Source organism: Colossoma macropomum, unplaced genomic scaffold (assembly GCF_904425465.1).
Source record: "Colossoma macropomum unplaced genomic scaffold, Colossoma_macropomum, whole genome shotgun sequence".
Taxonomy (NCBI): Eukaryota; Metazoa; Chordata; class Actinopteri; order Characiformes; family Serrasalmidae; genus Colossoma; species Colossoma macropomum.
The window spans coordinates 7,078,357-7,094,022 of NW_023494793.1; the positions used below are offsets into that span (position 1 = coordinate 7,078,357).

The 15,666-nt window shown below is 39.7% G+C and overlaps 2 protein-coding genes across 2 annotated transcripts; one reads left to right on the plus strand and one right to left on the minus strand.

Moving 5' to 3' along the window:
* Positions 1–36: 36 nt before the first annotated feature.
* Positions 37–5,525, minus strand: LOC118813140 (cytochrome c oxidase subunit 5B, mitochondrial). Its single transcript, XM_036578309.1, has 4 exons — positions 5,352–5,525; positions 1,279–1,349; positions 1,089–1,188; positions 37–784 (listed from the first exon to the last, which is right to left on the minus strand). The coding sequence occupies exons 1-4, from the start codon at positions 5,452–5,454 to the stop codon at positions 672–674; spliced, it is 387 nt and encodes a 128-aa protein (XP_036434202.1). The 5' UTR covers positions 5,455–5,525; the 3' UTR covers positions 37–671.
* A 675-nt stretch (positions 5,526–6,200) lies between these two features.
* On the plus strand, positions 6,201–15,278 carry gins4 (GINS complex subunit 4 (Sld5 homolog)). Its single transcript, XM_036578308.1, has 7 exons — positions 6,201–6,555; positions 8,827–8,913; positions 9,760–9,873; positions 10,772–10,869; positions 10,974–11,062; positions 12,114–12,204; positions 13,935–15,278. The coding sequence occupies exons 1-7, from the start codon at positions 6,454–6,456 to the stop codon at positions 14,029–14,031; spliced, it is 678 nt and encodes a 225-aa protein (XP_036434201.1). The 5' UTR covers positions 6,201–6,453; the 3' UTR covers positions 14,032–15,278.
* The last annotated feature ends 388 nt before the right edge of the window (positions 15,279–15,666 follow it).

Consider the following 15,666-nt stretch of genomic DNA (forward strand, 5'->3'; position numbering starts at 1 on the left):
CTGTTTTCTATGAATGACCTCAGTCAAGAAACATGCCCGCTAACACTAGATTCATTTATTGTAAAGGATCTTCAGAGATAAATACAGAACACTTTAAACTGAAGCACATTATTCACGTTTCAAGTGCTGTGAAGCAAAATATTACGTACTGAATCCCACAACACGGGGAAAGTAACAGCTGTCAATGTCATCTACAAAGTAAAGCAGAGGCAACCTGAACATGGACAGTATCTTTTGTTAAGAGGAGTAGTATGTAAAGGAATGCCACATATGCAAGTAAGAGGTAAAATATGCACTTAAATGGAACATTTATTGTATTAAATGGGAATGGAAGTAATTGAAGACTGCAAGCTAAAATATAAAGTCCTACACAAGTACTTCTTAGATCTGTCCTTGGTCATTTATGAGCTGGTTTCAGGTATTCAAAAGATAAACCTAAATTGTGGAGTGCATAGCGGAAAAAATGCCACAAGCAAGCTGGAATGCAACATTCCTGTTTCCAGAATAGGGAACTGCAAAGTGGTCCATGTCTTGGTATATACAATACATAAGTCCCTGTATATTGCAATTCTTGCATATATTTATGGAATAAGGAACAGCTAAGAGGTACGTATGGAATTAATGAAACTGGGCATGTTCAGGCTGCCTAAATGATGCAAAACAGCCACTACTTAATGGGGCAGTTCATGAGGGACGAGTTTGTAGTAAGCACCGCAGGATGGGCAGCGCTGAGCCTCTCCCTGGTGCAGCCAGAACCACACCACAGCCGTGTTATCCTCCTCACCTACACAAAAAGATCAGAACAGGGAGTCATGTGGGGAGGGGGTTCCTTGGAAGATGGAATAAATGCTGGTCATGTAAATATAAACAGTTGTTTTATAAAGGACTATAAGTAGCAGCTTTCCAGTTAAGATTTACATGGTGTCAATTTTTTATAATACTTGCAAAAATGCACAATGAAATGGCATTCTGTATTTTCCAGCTATGTGCAAAGCCACAGCACCACATAAATATTGGTACAGAAATTAGTTTTAAAAAGAAAAAAAAAGGTTTAGTGGTAACCCAAACTGCTTAAAATCATAACTTACAAACACAGCCAACGATTCTCTTGTTAGAGATGGAGGGCACAACATGCGGATCTTGCTTAGTGCCTGCATATTCTTTAGGTTTCAAGATGTTGTAGGGATCCTGAGAAAAGAAGACAGTGTGGATTATGTTAAGGAGGTCATCATCTGTGCATACAATATAAATTTAAACACAAAATGTGTCGATACTCACCGCCCCCTTTTTGGCAGCACTCAGCACAATCTTTTCCAGTCCAGTGGCCTGCTCCTCATCAGTCGGGATTCCTGTGTGCAGATATTGAAAGAAGGCACAAATGTAGGTTGTGTCACTGCAAACACTGGCCAAAACGTTCAGCCAAAGGCAGATTGCTGCATATTGCTCCATACTGGGGTGCAGAAGCAATACAAATCCATATTTTATAAAACACACACGCACACCAGTACAGTAAACACATTCACCTGTATAAAGCTCTGCAGTTTTATGAAAGCGCTTTGTCCAAGAATATGTTTCCCCAAAGGGGAGGGTATTATTGCAAATAACCTCACATTGCAGTCACAAGAACTGTAGATCCATATAACCGGGATGTTATTCGGGATAGTTCTATTGCTCTAATACAACCGACAAAGAAAAAAAAAATAGAAAAAGAAGCCCTGAACATTGTAAAACATGCTTTAATACTGGCTATTCCTTCAAGAACTCCATGTGTGGCATTCCAGCAGAAAAAAGCAGTACTTGTCCAGCCAGAACCATTGTAACCAGGTTCTGCTCAGCTTTTGCAATACTTGCTAGATAAGTTGGTTCCCTCTTTGCAGCTCTAACAGCTTCCACTCTTCTGCTTTCTACAAGATTTTGGAGAGTGTCTATGGGAATTTTTGCCCATTCATCCAGAAGAGCATTTGTGAGGTCAGACACTGTTGAATGAGGGGGCCTGACTCACAATCTCTGTTCTAGTTCATTGCAACAGTGTTTGATGGGGCTGAGGTCAGGGGTCTGTGCAGGCCAGTCAAGTTCTTCCACACCAAACTCACCCAGCCATGCCTTTATGGACCTTGCTTTGTGCGCTGGGGCTCAGTCATGCTGGAACAGAAAAGGCTCTTCCCCAAACTGTTCTCACAAAATTAGAAGCACACAACTGTCCAAAATATCTTTATGTGCTGAAGCATTAAGATTTCCCTTCACTGGAACTAAGGGTTCTAGACCAACCCTGAAAAACAGCTCCATATCATTATCCCTCCTCCACCAAACTTCACAGTTGGCACAATGCAGTCGGACAGGTAATGTTCTTCTGGCATTCACTAAACCCAGACTCTCAGACAGAGAAGCTTGATTTGTTACTCCACAGAATTCGTTTCCACTGAGTCCAGTGGCAGTGTGCTTTACACCACTGCACTCTGTTTTTTTTAGCTTTGCCCTTTACGCACAGAGATTTATTAAGAGTTAGAGAATCTGGAGAAATGTTATGAAATGAAGATGGTAAAATCCCCAAATGTGTGCATTAAGAAATCAATTTCTGTGTTGCAGACATCAAATTTGGAATTGTTTGTTGGATTGTTTACAGCAATCAATAAGGTTGACATGGTAAAATATTAAATCTGCTTTTTTCAAATACATTCTTCAACTACAGACAGTTTACAAATCACTGCTTTCTGTTTCTATGTACACTTTACCTACCACCTCATCTTTTTTGGAATTGGGTTTATAGTTTGTATTTCATGTTGGATAGTAAATAAAATGTCTACAGAGTCATCACACCCTCCGGTTCCGATCACCACCACTGCCAAGAATCTGAGTCAGTTTTTCTCCAAGAATTAATTTCACATCAGACAACTTTGACCTTGTTTACATCTCAACGACTGAATTACGCATCGATTTTGAAAAGTCGGTGGAATTCCCCTTTAGGTGTACAGACAAAAAACCCACATTAAACAATTTCTAAACACCAGTGACTTGCCCTCACACATATTGACTCACCACTCAGATGTGTGTCAGACCTACGTTACGCAAGTGGCCACTCACAGCAGAGGGGGAAGAGCGGACAGCGGGGAGTGGATTATTCAAACAGAACACAGTGAGCAGCCTAAGTGAGCTAATCAGCTAGCCATGCAAAGTTTGCAATGAAAAACGTTTAAGAACTTTGAACATAACGTGAGTAATTGCCTTGTCTGGCTATAAACTTAGTGCACAGCCATGCCGTTTCTTTTTGTTCTTGTTAGCCACATAGCCTTTAGCATGTTAATGAGTCAGCAGAGTAGTTTGCAACCTAAAGGCCTTATATTTTATAAACAGCTTTGTCCGCCATTATTTTGGGGTTTGAAAAGGGAAATGAGTCAGATCGCAATGTTTTCTGGGCAAGTTCTTCTGCTTAAGTCAACACTGGTGTTTACTCGATCCCTCGCCCCACAAGGGGCTCATCTAACACACTCTACTCAAGCTAATAAAGTAATGAAGCAGCTCTTAAGATGGCACTGGGGATCCATCATATATGTATACACCTCACATATATGAGAAAAACTTAAATTAGTTAACTGCCTAGCAATTCAATGGGCCAGGGACATTTAGGGGGTGTACACAGGACAAAACCTATTGTTTTTGGGATATTTTTCTTAACCACAGGGTGCTGTTTTCTCAAACGTTGTTCACGTTTTCCATAAAGAAGAACAGCTCAGACCCAGGACTCAACCCAATAGTATCCATCCACAGAGCCGCAGCACCACAGCTTCAGCCCCCACACTTTCAGACCTATACCTCTGTTCAGAAGCAATTACAGCTCTCATGAGTACAGCAAATGTAAATGGTGCAATGAACATCTTTATTAATCTTATTAGATGAGAGAAAACATTTTAACAGAGAAACTCTATTTACAGTAACCTTTTTGGTTCTTTCTGTACTAAAGTATAATTTGGTGCAGTGGCTTGCCACACGTTTAAATTGTTCACTTGCGTGGTCAATCTCCCCAGCTCGACCGCACCACATACATGCTTTTATTTCATGGTCATTTAGGCTGAATCACAAAAAAGATCCCTACTCCCTATGTAGTGCACTATGTAGGTCTTAAAAAATTACTCCGGCACCCAAACAATAGGTCTAACAAAGAACCATTTGAGATTCAGCCGCATGTGCACAATTTCCTACAGCTGCGGTCTTCAACCCTGGTCCTGGAGAGGAACCTTCCTACACAGTTTAGCTCCAACCTGTGTCCAATAAGCTGCCCCACCCCTTACTTAACTCTATTACATCTGATCCAGCCAATTAGGGATTTGGAAAGAGGTTGATTAGCTGCAGCAGGTGTGGCAGATTGTGGTTCGCGCTTGGAAAAAAAAAAAGGTTCTTCAAGGGTTCTTTAGTAAAGACAACGGTTCTATATAGAACCATGAACACTCAAAAAACCATTTGCATGGTGAAATGGTTTTTCAGACTGGTGGACAATGTGTTGTATATAGTTTCATATATAACCTTCTTGAAAGGGGGTTCTGCTATCATCATGATGACAAGCTTGTAAACAATAGCAGAACAGCCCTTTTTGGTCCTATACAGAATCTAAAAAAAATCATATACAGAACCATCTACAACACTCTCCACCAATCTGAAGAACCATTACACAATGCAAAGAACTCTAACTGTGCAAATGGTTGTTTTGAGTGTTCATCGTTCTATCTAGTACCACTTTCATTACTAAAGAACCCTTGAAGAACCACTTTTTTAGAGTGCTGGAACTAGGTTCTGTGGGAAGGCAGCACTCCAAAACCAGGCTTGGAAGACCACTGGTTTATACGATATATACTGCAATATTTTTGTGCGTATGTCCACATTTCATAACTGACATTTGGGACACAGCCATAGTGTTTAAGGGTGTCTAAGTTACGCACTGCCCTCCGTGCCCTCCAGGTAATGAACCACAACGAACAGTAAGTTAGCTACTAAGCCTCTCGACCACAGCAACATCAGAGAGTGAGGGTCTGGCAGTGGGGGTCTGGCAGAGCTGTCAGATAAAGCTCCACCGGGTAATGGCGAACTACAAAATGACGGCACCACCTCAGAGGTCAAGCCGGCAAATGAGCTCATTTGCCTAGTTGTTATCTGTATAGAAACCCAAAGGCTGCTGAAAACACTGACAGTACAGGCTTTAAGATCTACTATAAACACAGGGCGGCTGTGTTTGACCGAACCTGGCTGAACTGAACACCCAGCGTCCTTCAGCTGAAGAGGTTAGCCAGCTAGCTCGGTTGCTAAGGTAACGCCACTCTGTCCACACTGGCTGTATTAGTTAACACATAGTTAAAAATCACCTCCAGACGCCATTCCCCGAGTCAGAGCCTGAGCCTGGGCCGGGAGAGCCCGGCTGGTAACAGCAGCTCGAACCGCAGTTCGGAGGAGAAACCTGGCCGCCATTCCGCAGAGTGATCCACTGTCAGTTCGCTGAGGAAGCTTATCTGACTGCCTTCCTTCAGAGGGAACAGCGGACTCTGCTGCCCCTGCCGCTGGGAGGACTGCAGTAAAACACAACCGAAGGCAGAAATTACACGCTGTGTCTAACGAACGCTGATTATAAGTGCGGGTGAGTGACAGAGTGCGCGAGTAACAGTTATATAAATAAATACACATGAAAATGACAAAATACGTATTTAAAATAATGAAGAAATTAATACATTTGCAAGAAATTATTAGTAAAAAAACATATTCATAATAGGAAGGAATTATTTATTTAAATTATTTTCTAATAAATTAAAATTTAATATATTTCTTACGAGTGAATTAAAAATACTGTTTTTTGTAAGTCTGTTTATTATATAATAATAAAAATATGATAAAACATATTAATAAAGATATATTCAGACCATACTATTTATTTTATTTTATTTCTTTATTTATTCATTTTTATTTTCCTATAACGATAAAATTATGTACTTAAAAAAACCTTGTTTATCATCCATTTTATCGTCGGAAAAATAGATACAAATATTCAAAACATCCAATACAATTACATGCCACTGTTGACATCCGTCAGTGTTTTGCAGAACATTTCACGCGCTGCGCAGCCCTCTACTGGGGACTTGCGTCCATACCGCGCACTGCGCAGATCTGCGCAGCCCCAACCTGCTCGAAAAGAAGATGACATCACATGAACGCGGGTCTTTTGGCGCGAAATGTTCGTGCCGAGTGTAAACAGCGCGGTGCGGAGGGTCTGTCGGCGAACGGGTTACTTTCGCTGTTGTTTTCCGCGCTTATCTGCTCGACCACTCTGCTGAGTGGTCCCGGTTCCCTAACGTGCTACTTAACTGTCGGTTTTGGGTATTTAAAACTGTTAAAGTCAGTCACCGCTCGGTAGTGTTTGTGCTAACGCGCCCATTAAGCCGTAAGGGACTGTGCTAATCGATTAGCATCGCCGCCATGGCGGATAGGTTTTCGGACGCTGGTGATCTGAGCGGAGAAGAAGAGAGCCAGGAGGAGGATGTTATGACTCCGGCTGAGCTGATCGCCCGGCTGGAGGAGGTGGGTGGGTGGAGCAGGAGAGCTCCTGAAGAACGAGAGCTGTTTGTTTACCTGTTACCGGAGGAGATGTTCTATCAGACATGCACTCATATAGCAACAGTAACTTATAGGCAGGGCATAACCTACACTCTTAAAAAAAAGATGGTTCTTCAAGAGGTCTTTGGTTCTTTACTAAAGATAATGGTTCTGTTTATAACCATAAGTGAAATATAGAACCATTTCATGCTTAAATGGTTCTTTGCATGGTGAAGTGGTTTGTCAGATTGAAGGTGGATGTGTTGTATATGGTTCTGTATAGCCCCAAAAAGGGTTCTGTTCTGCTGTTACAAGCTTGACATCGTGTTACTTAAAACAGATGGTGCTTCAAGGGTTCTTTAGCAAAGAAAATAGTTCTGTATAGGACCATGAGCACTCAGAGAACCCTTTGCGTGATTAAAGGGTTCTTCAGATTGATGGAAAATCTGCACGAATGTGCTATAGACGGTTTTATAGAGAACCTTTTTGAGGAAAGGGTAATATATAGTACCCAAAAAGGTTCTGGTAAGCTTGACACTGTAACGGTAGTCGAACCTTTTTGGTTGCTATAAAGAACCGTCTTGAACCATCTACATTGTCCATCAGTCTGAGGAACAATGTCATGGTGCAAAGAACCCTTTAATCATGCAAACGGTTCTTTAAGTGTTCAAGGTTCTATACAGAACCGCTTTCTTTACTAAAGAACCCTTGAAAAACCATCATTATTAAGTGTAACGCAGAACACTTTTTGGTGCTATATAGAGCCGTTTTTCAAAAGGAAAGATACCTAGAACCATATACAACACAGTATGTATCAACCTGAACAGCCAATCCACCAGCCATTGAAGCATGAAATGGTTCTATATTGAACTCATGGTTCTAAATAGAACCATTATCTTTACTAATAAGTCCTTGAAGAACCATTTTTTTGTGTAGTCTCAGGCTAAACTGCAGCTCCAGTGGTGAAACCCCATTGGAAATGCTCACTCTTTATGTCCAAAAGTTTGTAGACACCTTCCTGTCCAGCGTTTCTTCAGAAATCAAGGGTAAAAAGGCAATGAAAGGGGAATTCAACATATGTGTGCTTAATTAAATAGTTGAGATTCAAACAAAGTCATTCAGAGTGGTTTGGTTACATAGTTAGAATTGTTCACAATGGTGGTGATAGGAACCAGACGTCTGAAGCATTCAATGCCCCTAAAAGCTGCCACACAGAAAGCACAACATAGTTATGAATACAGTAGCTGAAGCCTTTCACCCCTTTTACTCCCAATTTTGAGAAGGTGGAGAGGTACCTGTAGGGTGTTTTAAGGGAAAATAATTCTCGATAGAAAACTTACGCTGCGTCCAAAAATGCATACTACTATAAGATACATACTAAACTTTCTAATGGTGGCATGCTATTTAGTATGGTGCTGTGCGGGTTTGGATGCAGCCTTATTTTCTTCAGATTTTAAAAGCCCAGAAGATGGAGGTAGTACTGCTCTTTTTTGTGATCAACTTTTTAATGCATTTTACATTAAGTTTTACAACAAGGGTGAGAAAAGGTAAGGGGTAGGAGAAGCCAGGATAGTGACATACATTTAAAGGAATACACACAAATCAAGACAATACATAAACAACTCCACAACTGAACAACATTACGTAATAAAATTGGAAACCAAAGCTCTTGAATAGAGTCATATAGATTCTCCCAGTTTCCTATTGTTGACTGTTTTGCCTTGTTTAGCTTTGCTGTAAGATATTCCGTCCGAACAATACTTTGAAAGCTAAATATCCAGAATTTCTTAGCTAAAAGCTGTTGAGCAATCCAACATTGCGAGAGTTTTCTTGGTAGCTGTAAAACCTGCAGTCAGCATCTTTCGCTGAATCGAAGAAAACTGAAAAGCTGAGTCGTCATTTAAAAGTATTGCTCATTTTTAATGGAAAATAAAATGGCTATATTTGTGTTGTGGTTTTGTTCACCACAACTGTTAAGAAATCTGTGTCAGTAAGTTTCTACACAGTGGATCATTTGACATCATTTGAGTGACACTGTTTGCACATCAGTGGTTTTTGTTGAAAATTTGAAACTCTTCCTTTTTTGTCAGCAATTGATGCACCTTAACGTAGCTGAATTCACTATGTGAAAGGGGTGTCAAAGCTTTTAGACATACAGTCTGCCTGGTTATGTTATTAGAGAAGGACTTTAATTTTCTCCTGTACCTGCTTTGTGCGAATACTTCTCCTTGTTGACAGGCTGTTCTTCTGTTTCAGGCATGGCTCAATGAGAAATTCTCCCCGGAGCTTCTGGAAAACAAATCCGAATTGGTGGAGTGTGTGATGGAGCAACTCATGCACATGGTATGGAGGGATGAGTGGGATGACTGGGATGAGGGTGTTTTGGTTTGCTGCATAAGCAATCTGTAATGTACAGCGCAGTGTTCTCGAACTGCAGGCCTGGAGGCCAGGATGTTCCAGGGCACATTTAGCTTCATTTAAATCCATCATGCTGGTGAAAGTGCTGAAAGGCAATTCCACCAATTATTCAACATTTTTGCTTAATTAACTTGTTGAGGCCTAAACAAAGTCTTATTTGTTAGGTGTATAATACCCCTAAACGCTTCCTCACAAAGTTATTACATGAAATACTTACAGATATGCTGCCCAGTCCCTGAGGCATTGTTTACAATAGTTTTGAGACAAGCTTTCATACTAAAACATATATTTAAAAAAAAGATTCATTTCAAAGAGATACAGGTAGGGTGCTGTGAGGCAAAATAGTCCTCAAAGAAAACATATTTTTCTGATTTACCACTATTTTATCATGATCAGTATTAACTCACAAAGGTTAAGCTTTAGAAGACGAGTGTAGGTTCACTGATCATTTAGGATAGTAAATACAGTGGCTGTATTTTTGTTGTAGACATTGCGACCCTTAACTGTAAAGATAGTGAGTGAGTTTCTCCACAGTGAACCATTTCACATCAACCACTCTGAATGACTTTATTTACATCTCAAAGATTGAATTACGCAGACAAACAAAAAGGTAGAATTCCCCTTTAACTGCTCAAATACTCTGCAGATATTTTGCAGGGTGTCATATGGTTTCAGTAACATCTGAGTGAGTTAGACTCATGTTAAGTATCCTTAGACAGTATGATGGGTAGTGATAGTCCCAAATAAGTCTGCTTTCTCAAATGATTTTAGGAGGAGAATCTGCAGCGCGTCAGGAAAGGAGACCTGAAGGCCAGCGTCCACCGCATGGAGATTGACCGCATCCGCTTTGTCCTGAGCAGCTACCTCCGCTCTCGACTGCAGAAGGTACCTGAGAGACAGAAGAGGATGGCTGCTGAAAGTGCTTAAGGAATGATTAAAGAAAGAAAAAAACAACACATTTACACAATTTTCCCTCATTACACGTGTAGTTGATCAGCCAAACTGCCGAATCCGACTCTCCACACATCACAGAGGCATTTGGGCACTGCAGATTACATTTACAATTCCTAATTTTTTGCATTTATAAATAACTCTTCATTTTAAATGTATGAACTGAAGATATATGTTCATGAATAGAAACAACAGAAATCACAAACATCTAATGTCTTTAGGTCTGAGGGATGTGTATGCAAATGAAGATGCAGCACAAAGGCACAACTCCTGTTGTCTGAAGTGGCTGTCCGCTGCGTTCAGCTACACATAGAGGTTTTGTTCATTTTTATAGTCCACAGTGAGTCACGCTGTCCTCTAAACAATTTCACTAACTCTATGCAACCATAAAGAAGCCCTGGATGTGATTTGAGTGGGCGGAGAGAAGGTTTTGGGTTCTATTTGTAGAAATGATTTAGGTGACTGTTGACATCTAGTGCTTATTAGCAGCATTAGCCTTGCAGCTATAGTCTAAGTTTAAAACTAAAGAAACTAAATTTGGGCACCATGCTTTGGCTGATCGACTACATCTGGAGTAAGTGGAAAATTATGTAAATTGTAAATTTTCTCCAACCATTCCTTAACAGTAACACTAACAGTAAGCTATACAGTGTCAGAAACCACATAAGTAAGCAGTTAGATTACCCGAAGGCACTACTGAGGCAAGTGTGTGATGACTTGTGCCTTCTTGGTCTGGCTACATTTGGTGAACAGAAAGTTCATAGTATAGGGAAAATGGAGGTTTTGTCTCCCTGTGTTTGGTAATGTTTTTCTTTGTAATTCCTTCCTGTAGATAGAGAAGTTTTTCCCTCACGTATTGGAGAAAGAGAAGTCTCGGGCAGATGGTGATCCATCATTTCTTTCTCCTGAGGAGTTTGCCTTTGCTAAAGAGTGAGTGTCTTGCTTGTCCACACCAGCCACAACAATGGCTTCCACAAGAAGACCTATGAACCAGTCATTTCTGTTATCATGATGTCATGGTCCACTGTCCGTAGGTATCTGGCTAATACAGAAGTTTACCTGAAGGCTGTAGCTCTGAGACACATGCCTCCAAATCTGCAGAGTGTTGATATGCTGAAAGCAGGTGAGCACAAAAGACATGAGATTTGAACAGTTACCACAGTAACCTGGACATGCTAGTAGTAGAGTGTAACTGTTTCAGGGGAATTTCCACCCAGACATAGTTAGACACAAAGCCGTGCTCAGAACCGTTTAGATGAGTGGTGTAATGACTTAGGTGTTCACTGATAGGCAGATTTACTGATTTACATTTGCCTGACCTTTCTGACCCCTAGGCTTATTTCAAAACCAAAGAGAGTCCAAAAACTAAATATGGTTAAAAATCTCCATAGAATCAGCCAAAAGAATGGGTAAAAACTAAATCATACATTACTTGCAGGGGAAATGTAGCTTAATTTGGCAGCAGCCGTGAAGACACCGAAAATTAAACACTTATCAGCCATGCCAACAAATCGCTGCTCGTATCTCGTAGTTTTGTGATTTTTCAGTTTTTGACATAATTTGAAAATTCATGTTCGTAAGCTTCATGCTGAATGGGCCAAAACAGGGAGATATTTATTTTCTTTACAGTTTTTTTTTATTTATTTTTTATTTTATTTAAGGCCTTTGGAGAGTATGCAGTGGGTAGTGCTTAGATTGATTGTTGATAACACAGGCAACATTAGCACGACAAGAAAGTTACATGAACACAGTTGTACTCATTCTTGGCCACCGTGACCGCAACAAAAATCCTAGTGGAAAAAATCCTGGTCCTCTGACACTGCTGCTGTGTCTGACCTGCTGTCATCTCAGGAGGTTTTTATGTAATTCATAGTCCTAATTTAGTGGCACAACTGACGATAAATGAAATTAACCAGCCAAGTCCGCCTCAGCACAGAATGGCACAATGCCACGGTGGGAAACTCTTTGGCCCCACAGTGGCACAGAGGTTACTGTCTCCTCTATGCTCAGAAGCTCATATAACGCTGCCAAAAAACATGAAAAAAATGCTGCTTTGCTTTTGTTCACTTTGTTTCTCAGTCTCAGGAGTCTTAGTTTATCTTAGTGTCAGGAGGACTACTAAAATATTTTGATATCTTTGATTATAACCTATTTACTTATTTGTGTATGCGCAGTTCCTGAACCCTGTCTGGACTCATTTGTTTTTCTGAGAGTGAAGGAGAGGCAGGAGAACATTCTGGTGGAGCCTGAGACGGACGAGCAGAGGTAGAGTTCTTCCCAATATTTAACCTTACAGCTACATTTTAATGGTCATAAAATTACGCTTTACTCATGATATTAGGCTGTTTTTGATTTGGCTTTTGGATTTCTTTGATTTCAAAAACACTTTTATAAAAATAGTTTGGTGAAAAGTCCAGTGTACACAACTCTCCCCTCACCCCAGATGTACTCAATCAGCCAAGACAGGTTTGGTGTCTGAAGTCTTTAGTTTTGCACTGACGCTGCAAAGCTAATGCAGTTAACAAGTAATGGAAGCTTCTAACCCAGCAGTTAACATCATCCATAATGCATGCTTGAATCATCACAGAGTTATTTCAGATTACATCAAATTGTTGAGTAATCTCAAACAGACTTGCTTACAGTTGAAAAACTTTAAATACCCCCAATTAAATTACATGTTCATATTTTTTGCGTGAAAATAATTAAACTCATTATCTGCAGAGAATACATGTAAATATAGTAGTGCCATGAAAATATTGGACAGCATTTTTGGATTAAAGTTTTTTATTAAAAAATGAAAAAAAAGTTTAAAATATCTTTAAAAAAAAAAAAACACCATAGAAAATTGAGTATTATTTTCACAAGTTTTAGGGGTTAGGGTTTGGGACAGCCGCTTCCCTATAGAAAGTACTCTATAAATTACGATTTTGTTTATATATATATAGCTTTTTAATGTCTCTATTAATCCCTTGGGTTTAAAAAAGTCATAACATATTCCTTGTAAATATTTAAGGTCTGAATATTTGATTGATTTTTTTTTTTTAACACAGTTTGAGCTTACTACACAGTGTGGTAGAAAGGTCCATATAGCACAATACTAATGAAGGAATGGGGTTCTTTTGGTCACAGCCTGTATGTCATATTGTTGTCTAGGAGAAAGCGTAGAAATATATAGCCTAACTAGAAACAAGCTTTTAACTATGCAATATGGCTGAATATAGCCAAGCCTGAATTCTGCAGTATGGATTTTGAGTCTAGTGTGTGATGATTTAGGCCAGGGATATCAAACTCAACCACTAAAAGGGCCATATTAAGTTATCACAGCAAATCCATGGGCCAGCTGTTTTTTTTTTTATTTTCATTTTTACTTAATATCTTACCAGGACCTGAACCGACCATTGTTCATTCAAAATATGCCAAAACTGCAACAGCAAAATAGGCACTGAATGCTTGTTCAAAAATAATTCTAAATAAAAAATAAATTGTTTAGGTTTTTTTTTTTTTTTAAACTGCCCGTTTCCTTGAACTAGACATCAGGCATCTTTTCTTTTTGTGTGAGTGCTGGTCCATAGATTGTTGTGCATGGAAGGTGGTCAGAACACACACTTTGTTGCAGTGCATGCTGGGGACTGTAGTGCATCTCATAGAAAAGAACATAATTTTCAATAGAATGGAAAATTAAAATCATTTTACTGAATAGTACTGTGTCACGGACCTGACTTGGCCTTGTGTTTGACACATGGGATTTAGGCAGTCGGTTTGCATAGTGCTAATTGTTGGGGTACAACACTTGTTAGATACATTAGCCTTTCAGCTCCAGTGCAAAACTAAAGAGGCAAACTTCAGACACAAACATAAATAACTGACCACATTTAGGTGAGGGGAGAATTTATGGTAATATTCTAGTTCTGTTCTTGTTTTGCTAACTATTCCTATAAGTAATAAATCTCTCTCTCTTTCTCTTTTATATTTTATTTATTTATTTTTTTTTTAAGGGAGTATGTAGTAGACTTGGAGGAGGGCTCCCAGCACTTGATGCGTTATCGCACTATAGCACCTCTAGTGGCCAGTGGTGCTATACAGCTTATCTAGAAGACTGGAAACAAAGCTGCTGATGTTTTCCTTCCTCTGTGGTGGTTCTCCATTCATTCTCTTTGTTCTCTTTTTCTTTGTGCTCTGTTGTGTCATGCCCACTGGCACATTTGGGGCAGAAACAGTTCCAGTTATGCCTCAGCAGCTGCTTGTAATTATGCCTATTTAGTTTTGACAACTAGGCCTGTTGTTGAGGGGCAAAATTCCTGCTCCAAATCTGTATTTATGCTGGGTTATTTCTGTGTGTGAACTAGGCCATCCCCAAAAACATGCAATAATGAGAAATAGAAGTGGCAGTGGCTGTGTTCCACTTTGCAATGCTGTACTGTAAGTCTTACAGTCATGTACATGTAGTACCATTATAACTTGGTTTCACCCTCACTGCTAACACAGTGTTGCTGTTTGACATGATGGTAACAGTCCCGGCGTGGGCTTTCGGTTGTCTGTACATTTCTGTTTTTACAGTGTAAAGACTTTCATGTTTACTATGAATTTGTCTTAGAACTTACTACAAAACATAATGATCTCTGTAAAAAAACAAATAAATTATCATAGTAATAAAGAATAATGCTGGCATTGTTAGTGTAGTTAGTGCCACTCATAGAGTCCTGTGGGGAAAGTCAGACTACTCTTCACTTAAAAAACAGTGAAAAAAACAGGAGTTTCCTTGAACTGGACCTCAAAAAATGATTCAAAGATACAAAGAAATTGAGACTTTAATAAAGATGCAAGACCTTTTAGACCATCAAAACCGTCCCCATCAGATAAACAGCACATCTTTGAGAGAGAGAAGAAAATCAAGCTGCTTCAGATCGGAAAACATCCATCCTTCCACTGTGAGAAGACGACTCAGCGCTATGGGTCTGAAAGGATGTGTTCAAGAAGCCTCACTGAGAAAAGGAGACGGACACATCAAACAAAAAAGCTGAACAATGGACTGACCACCCCAGAGTCCAGACCTCAACATCACTAAATGTGTTTGGGATTACTTGGATTGTGAGAAGCAGAAAATATATTCAACTTCGAAAACTGAAATTTGGAGGTGTGAAAACTCTGCAGATGCTTCTCTAAAACTGGAAGAGAGTCTCCTGGAAATAATGGATGCTATGGTGAAGAGTGGATACGTTAAATACTGAGAATGTGATATTACATTTAATTGTTGGCGCTTCTGTGTACTTTTATGGTAAATATGTTCTCTATTTTTTTCCTAAAGCTGAAAAATGATAAAACTGAAGTATAGTCTCTGACGTCTGCAGGATGTGCTATTTTTGTCTGTCATTTTATGACACTCTAAAGGTGTTTTTTGGTCTTTGTGGTGTATTGGAAATGACTTGCACATCAGAGGTGGTTTGTTTTTAGAGCGCCTATCAGCATATGTGTGGCAAATCACCTTCATTGGAACATGAGCGTTCCACGGAACTAAGCTCTGAGTGAACTTCCCTTTCAGTAACACTCAGCTGGACTCTTCTAAGAATGATGGTGACTGATCTACCAGATGTGCTTGACACATCTTTGACCATTCTCTAATTCAGTCAGTTACCATCTTAGGTCTGTTTTCACAGAATTCCTACAGACAGTGTTTGTGACGATAGCTTTCATAAATGCAGGAGGAATCTGAGTTAAAATCATCTTACT

Bases quoted from the DNA above. Each gene is read 5' to 3' on its own strand.
- LOC118813140 (XM_036578309.1), bottom strand. From the start codon at position 5,454: ATGGCGGCCAGGTTTCTCCTCCGAACTGCGGTTCGAGCTGCTGTTACC. The intron at 1,350-5,351 runs GTGATTTTTAAC...ATCTGCACACAG, and splicing joins TCGGGGAATGGCGTCTGGAG to GAATCCCGACTGATGAGGAG. The intron at 1,189-1,278 runs GTGAGTATCGAC...TTCTTTTCTCAG, and splicing joins GTGCTGCCAAAAAGGGGGCG to GATCCCTACAACATCTTGAA.
- gins4 (XM_036578308.1), top strand. From the start codon at position 6,454: ATGGCGGATAGGTTTTCGGACGCTGGTGATCTGAGCGGAGAAGAAGAG. The intron at 6,556-8,826 runs GTGGGTGGGTGG...CTTCTGTTTCAG, and splicing joins TGATCGCCCGGCTGGAGGAG to GCATGGCTCAATGAGAAATT. The intron at 10,870-10,973 runs GTGAGTGTCTTG...CACTGTCCGTAG, and splicing joins GAGTTTGCCTTTGCTAAAGA to GTATCTGGCTAATACAGAAG.